This window comes from Rhinopithecus bieti, unplaced genomic scaffold (genome assembly GCF_001698545.2).
Source record: "Rhinopithecus bieti isolate Rb0 unplaced genomic scaffold, ASM169854v2 scaffold_66246, whole genome shotgun sequence".
Classification (NCBI taxonomy): Eukaryota; Metazoa; Chordata; class Mammalia; order Primates; family Cercopithecidae; genus Rhinopithecus; species Rhinopithecus bieti.
In genome coordinates, this window is record NW_016826110.1 from 492,914 (window position 1) to 502,531 (window position 9,618).

General features: G+C 38.6%; 1 protein-coding gene across 11 annotated transcripts in view; it reads left to right on the forward strand.

The window, feature by feature from the left end:
• MFAP3L (microfibril associated protein 3 like) overlaps positions 1-6,481 on the forward strand; it is a 47,096-nt gene extending 40,615 nt beyond the window's left edge. For all 11 annotated transcript variants that reach the window (XM_017863304.1, XM_017863307.1, XM_017863309.1 and 8 more), the window contains one exon: positions 748-6,481. In XM_017863304.1, coding sequence (XP_017718793.1) covers positions 748-1,679 — 932 coding nt within the window. In that variant the 3' untranslated portion in view covers positions 1,680-6,481. The remainder of the gene's footprint in view (positions 1-747) is intronic.
• The last annotated feature ends 3,137 nt before the right edge of the window (positions 6,482-9,618 follow it).

Consider the following 9,618-nt stretch of genomic DNA (forward strand, 5'->3'; position numbering starts at 1 on the left):
AGGGCAGTGGGGGTAAGAAAACTCGCATGTATTATCAATATGTGTCCTCCTTCGTGTCAAGCTTATTTTCAACTTGATGGATCTGTAATTTATTTGCAAGGCTAAACCAAATTGATATTAATTCCTATCCAGCCTCTGAATACTCACATTGTTAGCTTGTAACTTTAAATAGTATAGATAATTGCGGAGTCTCAAAATGAATGACACAAATTATGTTTTAATTAACTGAGATCATACAAGGATTACTTCAGTCTTAAATTAGAGAAACTCAGGTAAACAATTTAATTGCATTAACCTCCCCAGTGAACATATATTCAATAGAGGCATGCTTACTGGCAGGTTAGAGAATCAGTTGCTTTTAAAGTTAAGGAGTTCTTCAATAAGAGCACAGTGTTTTCCAGATTGTTTATTTCTCTCTTTTTTCACGAGGATGTGGAGTTAGACGATATGGTTTGGTAGTTAAGAGTGCAGCCTCTGGAACTTGAGTTCATCTTCCAGTTCTATGGCTTCCAAGCTGGTGCCCTTGGGAATGTTGTCTAACCTACTGTGCCTCAGTTTCCTCATCCTGTAAAACAGAGGCAGTGTCAGGGGCCACCTTGCAGAGTTATTGTGAGGATTCAATGAGCTGATGCATGTCACTGCCTGCCACATAGTAAGCACGTGAAGTAGATGTTCATAGTAGTAGATATTCTTAGAAACATATCAGGTTGTGTCCTTAGTTGAATTTTCTTCTCTCGCTTCCGACAGGAAAATGGCAAATGCACGACAGCGGCCTTCTGAACATCACCAAGGTATCCTTCTCAGACCGAGGTAAATACACGTGCGTGGCTTCTAACATCTATGGCACTGTGAACAACACGGTGACCTTGCGCGTCATCTTCACCTCTGGAGACATGGGTGTCTACTACATGGTCGTGTGCCTGGTGGCCTTCACCATCGTCATGGTCCTCAATATCACCCGCCTGTGCATGATGAGCAGCCACCTAAAGAAGACCGAGAAGGCCATCAATGAGTTCTTTAGGACCGAAGGTGCAGAGAAGCTGCAGAAGGCATTCGAGATTGCCAAGCGCATCCCCATCATCACCTCTGCCAAAACTCTAGAGCTTGCCAAAGTCACCCAGTTCAAAACCATGGAGTTCGCCCGCTACATCGAAGAGCTCGCCAGGAGCGTGCCTCTGCCGCCTCTCATTATGAACTGCAGGACTATCATGGAGGAGATTATGGAGGTGGTTGGGCTGGAGGAGCAGGGGCAGAATTTTGTGAGGCATACTCCAGAGGGCCAGGAGGCTGCAGACAGGGATGAGGTCTACACAATCCCCAACTCTCTGAAGCGGAGCGACTCCCCCACTGCCGACTCAGACGCCTCATCGCTGCATGAGCAGCCTCAGCAAATTGCCATCAAGGTGTCAGTTCACCCACAGTCCAAAAAAGAGCATGCAGATGACCAAGAGGTTGGACAGTGTGAAGTCAAAGATGTAGAGGAGACAGAACCGTCGGCTGAACATTCCCCTGAAACTGCAGAGCCTTCTACTGATGTCACATCCACCGAGCTAACATCAGAAGAGCCAACACCTGTTGAGGTACCAGATAAGGTACTGCCGCCAGCTTACCTGGAAGCCACAGAGCCAGCAGTGACACATGACAAAAACACCTGCATTATTTACGAAAGCCATGTCTAATACCAACCCCGAAAAGCTATGCATATCAAGAAAATCAGGGGCTGCTCCTTGTAATACAGATGTAGTACGCACTTGCCGCTAAGCCTTACCAGGAGACTCTCATCCCTTAGGTAGGAGTGATGCCACTTTAAAAGGAGAAACACCTGCCTGCAGTGAATGGGACTGGAATTTCCCCAGTAGAAAAGGATGCGAGAAACATCAGGGTGCAGAATTGGTATCAGACAGAAGGTGTCTATGTGATAATGAGTTTTAGAGGCTGATCTCTGCCAAATACCTTAATTGGTGATGCCTTCTTGGCAAAGAGTACACCACTGTAAGATATTCTGAGCTCAAGAACCCTGTCCAATGCACCCTGCATTGCTTTTCCTTTTAAAAAGTATAGGTCTGCTACAATAGCAAATGCACGTACGTGGGTTTTTTGCACTTTCTTCTCAGTTTTAATTACTTTCGCTGTTCCTTTATAATGGGGTCATTGTTATTAATACTAATTGTTCTTTCTGGTGTAGTCCTCATTGCCATTTTTGTCCTCATTTTACCCTAGAACACGTACCTCAGAGACTTTGGTATCAGTCACCAGGACCAGGGCTGATATCTACAAGTCACATTACATTTGTCATGTTCCAAAGTAGTTATGAGGCTTGTTATTTTATTTTTCATTCCCCAGGCCTGTTTTCATAGATTGCTTTTTTTTGTTTGTTTCCAACGAAGCTGCTGTTGTGAAACTGAGAAAAACTTTGCCCCGGAATAGCACTTTAATAGTTAAAAATGTGTTTACCTGTCTGATTCAGAGAGCCTTTTAGTGAGTTCAGCTGAGATGTAGAGGGAGATTGTAAAAGGTTAAATATACCCACACCACCCATGGAAGTCACTTTTTATGTTGAAGTTACATCATCCTCCAAATAAAGACTGATTCTTTACCTGGAAAATGTATTGCTTCCAAAGACATAGGATTCAATGTATTCCTGTAGGTTATAGAATATTGGTTGGCTTCCAAACAGGCTTGCAGGGACCAAATGCTGTTGGATGACATATAACCAGGCCCACTTTTTGTGAACTGCATAGCTGACTTGGTTGTCCTTTAAAGGGGAGAGCAAAAGGTTAGGGTAATAGCAAAGGGAACTGTGCCATCAAATTTTATGCCAAAATTGTTGAATAATTATTCAGTCCTGCAAGAAAGTGGTTATATGTGAGGTGCATGACCTTATGGAAAGAAGACAAAATTAGTCATCCAAAGGCTTAATACCTACTGTGCCAATAACCAGCTACCTGACTCTGGACACGTCTGGGCCTCAGGTCCCTTATCCGTAGAAGGGGCAGATGAGATGAGCTCTGAGCACCATTGAAATGGTCTCGCTGTCTCACAGAACCAAACTGATATTAACATCCTTGCTCCTTTCCACAATCACTTTAAAGTTTTTTGCATTCATCTCTCGGTCCACCTAACATTTTCATGCTGCATTACTTAAATATGTTGGTTTTGAGAAATTGTAGCATTTTAAACAAATTGTGGATCTTCTCCTTCCAAAAAAAACCACTAGGACCACATCTGCAATTAAGATTTAATATCGGTGAGAATGAGTGGTGTTATTTAATTTTCCCTTATAAGCAAAGGAGACAGTAACCTTAATACACTCATAGGGGCCTTGGCCACATCAGGTAGTGGGGTTGTGATGTCCAAGATTGCATGGACCACATTGGTGATGAGAGTAGACCCAGATATTTAGTCCTCACTCTGTCACCATCTGAGGAAGTGACCTTGGACAACTCCTTTCCTCTCTCTGGGGTTTAATCTTTTTCATCTGTAAAATATGCAGGTAGTACTCAAGGGTCTACAGGATCCCTTCTATTTGAAACATTTATAGTTTCATGGAAAGTTTGCAGTCTCCCAGGATAACCTACCCCCATTGCATGAGACAAGCAAAAATGGGTCCATGAAGTTGGATGCTTTTGCCATCCAAACTTTACAACAAACATTATCTGGCTCTGTAATTGAGGGCAGTGGGCTTGGCTTTAAACCTAGCCTTGATTTGTTTATGTATAGATAACTGTTGTAGAAGGTGATAGGACTTGTTATGGAGTTTGATTAGACATCTCTTGAAAAGTACTGAACTGTTGACTTCTGGTTAGAAGTGCTTTGGGCAGTCACATAAAGAAATGAGCAGTGAGAAATGAGGAGAAATTATGACTCCTGTTCAGGCTCTCGGAACTAGCATCGTATGTTTTTGGGTTGCGGAAAAGTTTTAACGCCACCTCTTAGGATATAAAAATTTTCCAGTTGTCATGGAGGTCCACAAATTATTTACCATGGGTTTATGTGCCCAAAGTGACAACAGAGGACTTACGTTCATTTTGTGATAATGTATGAATGTTACCCCATTCTATTCTGTTGTCATTCCACCCAAACCCGTGTGCAGGTTTCCACATGGAAGCAACAGGAGAAGGCATCCATTCCACCTAGACATTGAATAGTGATAATAAGCTAAAAGTGGGCAGATTTTCAGTGGAGCAAGAGCAGAAATACGTGGCCAAAGAATGTTTCCCGATTGGTTTTGCTGCTTTAGACTGCAGTGGGAAGAGCTTATGTAGATTTTCAAAACTTTCTCCCTCTTTAAGGCATCGTAATGCTCTCAGTTTTGATAATAGCTGACATAAAGGGAGGTTGACTTAAAATGGGGATTTCTCCTTCCAAAAATGCTACACTCTTCCTATCCATCCTACAGCTTCTTTATGAAATGAGAGGCCCTCCTGCTAGAATATGAAATGCAGAAGACCTCACAACTTTCAGCTGATTTTTCAAACATAAAGTGAACTGTTCAGCTTCACAGTAATTCATGTGAGCGTGACTGAACGTGAATGCATACACACTCATGCACATTGGACTCATTTGGGCAGTTTTAAAAGCTTGACACTAAATCCAAAGCCTCATCCTTTGGGTCGTATGTAGTCATTCGTAAAATCAACTTCTGGCTTCTGAGTCATCCTGGTCATATCTCTAGCAATGTTTTTCTTGAAATTCTGAAAATGATTCAAATATGTGTGTATATTTAATTCACTTAGATGATCTGTAAACTTGGATGGTATTTATTCTAAATGGGGAAAACAATTTTATATGGAAAATCTATGTAATTTATAATGGTTTTGTTTTATATATTATATTTTCATATCTTTAGGGCACATCTACTATCCTCATCTTTTGTATACCATACTTAGCAAAAAGAAATACTAATACTTGACTAAAATCTCTAGGAACCAAATGTGATACATGTGATATATAACTTATAGAAATCACTCTAAAAATCTCTGAATGTCTCATTCATCCCAAGCATTACTGTGCTGTGTCATTATGTCCAGAATGATTTGTCTTGGACGCTTATGAGCATTCCTTTTTCACAACTAAGGCTGAAAGACCTGACATCTCACACAGTGGGGTTCTGGAATTCCCCTTTCCTCATTTATCTGTTTTTATTGTTTGTTTCATTTTTAATTGCACAAGTCTATGTTGTCTAAACTTTGTTTTGAAGGGCAAGTGTGAGATAACAAGAAAGCAATGTGATAGAAAGACTGGATGAATTTAACCATGGCTATGTAAATTATTTTAATGGACTGGTAAGATGTTTCAAGTCTAATGCTTGGATCTTTATTTACTGGTGATCTAGGATCTGCTCCGCTCTTTAGCACATGAAGAAAATGTCAGGTACAAAGGACATTTGCATGTTTTGAACAGCATGCTCTAAGCCCAGTGCAGCCAACACAGATTGACTTGACTGTAGAAACACCAATTCCAGCTGCTGGAAGAAATGGTTTAGAAAGGCAAACCAGATACCTTTTATTCTGCCCTAGGAAATACAGTGTTGATCAGTCCTAAAACTCTTCAGTAGTAGACACTGTGGTTCTTTTCCTTTCAGTGTTTCATTTGGTACCAAAATGGAGCATTTACCTTATATTTCAGATACTCTGTTTTCTCAGCATTGTTCAGATACTTTCCTTTACCGCTCTTCACATATCCTTTTGGCAGTCACTTGAGTAATTCTATAAATGTTTCTATTCTTGGTTTTTAAACCAAGTTATTCATAGTCTTTAAATACCTACCAAATCTCATTATATTTTCACACCCATATCTTGGGCATCAAGATACTGGTTATTTAAAAAAATCCTTCAGTAGATAACACAGTTTATTTTCCTAACGACATTTTTAGGGTTTCTTCATTGATCAGCCAGGTTTGGGTTAAACAAATCAATTGTAGGGGAAAAATCAAATAAAACAATTGCTTATTGTATTTTCTAAAGGACTGAGCATTTATCGTTTATTCAAGAAGATATGAGGATGATAATGATCTTTTACAGATTTTTTGGAGATGGAATTTATAAAGAGGCTAATACTAAGAATACTGCAATCAAAATTGAAGCTAGAGAATGTAAAAATAGAAAGTAAATAGTTCTGAGAATATTCTGGCATAAATTATTTTTATTTAGCCAATAAAATAGCCTCCAAATGTGTATCTCAGACACCATAGAGCTGCTAACAGTGAGAGTCAAGGAAGATGCTTGTACTTAGATTTCGTTTGTTGTATTTCAGTAGTTCTGGATGTCCTTTGTTAAAATTGGAAAATGGAAAAATGCCTCTAGACAGAAATGTCAATCTGGTGATTTTGTGAACTGTAAAATGTTCACTTTTAAAAATAAAGATGTAAACAAATGACTCATACATAAGTTGGTATTACAGTAGCAAAAACAGAAAACCATGTGATCCATCCTGTATTTTGATTGATGCTTTAATAAAGGGTTTGCACAGGTGTGTGGAATGTGTGTTGTGTCCCACCTGAAGGGTGTGTAACTGTGGCTTGACTCATTCTTTCCAGTGGTATAAAACCTGCAGTGTGTTCTTACCCCTACCCTGTGCATCTGCAGCATTTCTTGGGAAAAGAGAAAAATGAAGTAATTTGTATTTAAAACCTGCATAATTTTGTCCCACTACAGAAGCCTAACTCTGTCCTGACAAATCTTATAGCAATCGATTTTAATGTATATCAAGAAATAATTTTTAGCACATCACATCGAGCTAGGTTTAGAGAATCCAAGAAAGAAACTCGCATCCCTAAAACATGCCACAGGGAGAAGGCATCCGTAGCAGAAATGCCACAAAGCACCTGAACAATACCAAATCCAAGAACATGCTAAGTAGGTTCATTTGACAATCAGTAAACAGCAAAAATGAAATTCCTCTTGGATAAGATGATTTTGTGGAGTGTATATAAGTGAACCAAGAAAGGAGACTACCAAATGGAGAGTGCAACAAAAGAAATGGGTGGCAAATCAGTATTGTTCAGGGCAGACCAAACAGGCAAACCAAATAGCTGAGTGAGTTATCCAATAAACTGTGCTTGTAGCCATCCACAGGTTTGCTCAGGTAAAAAAGGATTTAAGCAAATTTCACTGGCATAAATGGCAAAATTAACAGCGTGTCATCACAAACGAGGAAACAGGAAACTTTTGTCCTAACGGGAAATTCTTGTGATCCCTATTTTCAAGACCAGAACAAACTGCTAATTTTTTTTTTTTCAGGTTTTGGAATGCTGTGTTCTACGTGGGTCTAAAAGGGATGTATCAGCCAGGCTTAACATTAACAAATGATTTTCAAAGAAGCGTGTAGTCACAGAGTTGGAAAATACATGTGAGGGTATCTGATTTATTTCAAGATTTGTATTATACAAATTTATTCTACAATATCCCTGGCAAGTACTAGTTCAGCTCTGTCTGAAAATCTCTGAGAAAGGGGGAGCATATGATCTCATGTGTGTTCTGTTGTTAGCTGTTAAGTGCTGAGTCAAAAATCCTAATAGTAGTACCCCACCAGTCCTTGCTGAGACATCTGGAGCTGGAAGCATGAGTTAGTCCTGCCACAATAAAATCGTCTTTACTGTCAAGACAAAACTGAAATTATATATAAAAGATTACAAAAAAAGATTGGGTGCGCCTGATACTACTACATTAGTTATGTGCCATGTGGTAAACACCCTTTTGAGTGAATGGTTTCTGCCAACAGGGATGTTAAAGACAGAATCAGTTATACCCCTCACCCCTTGAGATGCAGTAAAGCTACATCTCCTTAAAGAGTTGTTCAGTAACCAGGGAAGAAAATGAGTGAACCAGCAGATTAATTGCCTCAGTTGATTAGTATGTTTTTGAAGGACCATTAGAATTGACTTCCTGAAAGAAGGACAGATTAGATAGATAAATAGATAGATAGAGAGATAGATGATAGATACAGCTATAGATAAATATGTGTATGAAGTGGCATATTGGCGTATTTTAAAATAGCAATTGAAGTATAGCCGGCACCAATTGCATTTACACTGTTAGATAAAATAAAGACACAAGGGGAAAATAATTTTCCTAAAATATGAAGTAACAAATATTACATAATCTTTAAAATGAAGGTTGATACAGTAATAATGAGTTTTTCAAAAACAAATTTCTCGCTACTGATGTATTTTCTACCTCTGGCCCAGTTCATTGAAAGAGGTGAATTGTTTTGGTGAGCCCTTGCAGCTAACTAAACGAAGTGGATTTTCTTGCAATTGATTTGTGTTTTAAAGTTCATTATGGAATAGAAATCCCTGTGAACCATGCAAAAAATCACGTGAGCATAGAAATCCAACAAAATTAGGGGACTTTTTGCTGTTCAGCATAAATGGTGCACAGCATCTATTTCCCGAAAGTTTTCATGATTTATATGAAGCTGATGTACACTGGCGACCCCTTAAGTGATGAGTGCCTCTGATTTAAGTCAGATTTACTACTGTGTCTGCTGGTGCTGTAGACTTCTGTTTAGACACTTGGTGAGATGCATGGACAAAGTCCCAAAGCTTTGCGAGGAGTCATAATTCTACAAACCACCAAAGTTTTTACACAAAATGGAAAGAAAAACGTGTGTCTGAAGAAGGTAAAGTAATCCTGCAACAGCTGCATAGATTCCCTCATAGTTAGCTGATGTTTTCTATTCTCTTTCCTGCTAGCATTACCTCAGCTATCTGACCAGCAGACCAACTTCTTATACGTAATGTAAAATGCTTGGTTATAGAATAGAGTCCAAGAGAAAATTCATCTACTGTGTAGCAGGCCCTTTATCAGTTTAATGCTGTGTGTGTCTGAAATTATTTAAAACCTTACAAAAACTAGGACCTGGCATCAAATTTATGGAAGTGTTTTCATCTAATAAGAAATTTGATCTGTGATGATTGTTGCGAAAAGAAAAAAAAAATGTTTTAAATAATCTGAAAGTGGTAAGACGTCAGAAAATTTAATTGCATAGTCTACATTCTATTTGTAGGGAAAATATGGCAGTCAATAAGAGGAATCTGTGATTGTTAGATTGTTTAATGTGCAGAGTAACTTTCTGTATCAGTTCAGCCTAAATTATTTGTTTTCACAATAATAGTTGAGATGCACTAATGATATTTCTGAACCCTGTCAGATCCTGAAACAAAATCCAAATTTAAAATACATATTTTAGTATCATGTTGACTATTTTGTTACCTTATCTCGTTCCGTAATGAATTTGAGGTGATTGGATTAAAATATATTCAACTTTCTTTGAATCCTTTGAAATTAGTAATTGCTGTGTTTCATACAAGCTCACAAACTCTCAGTAACTTATTAGTCAAACATTTTACTCCCAATCATTTTGAATCAATGAGAGATTTACAGTATGATTATAAAAACAGAGCAGGTGGGTGATCTATAAATGTTTCTTTAGGAGATAGATCGCTGGAACAGGGTCACAATGACACTGGAAAGGTTCTCATTCAAAGCCACTGAAATGTCACCATGAAAGATTTATTTCTTCAGTAGAACATTGTTCTTTTTATGCAAATGCCCTAAACTTGTAATCACCATTAGCCCCTGTCAGGAATTATTTATTTGTAGTACGAGCTGATTT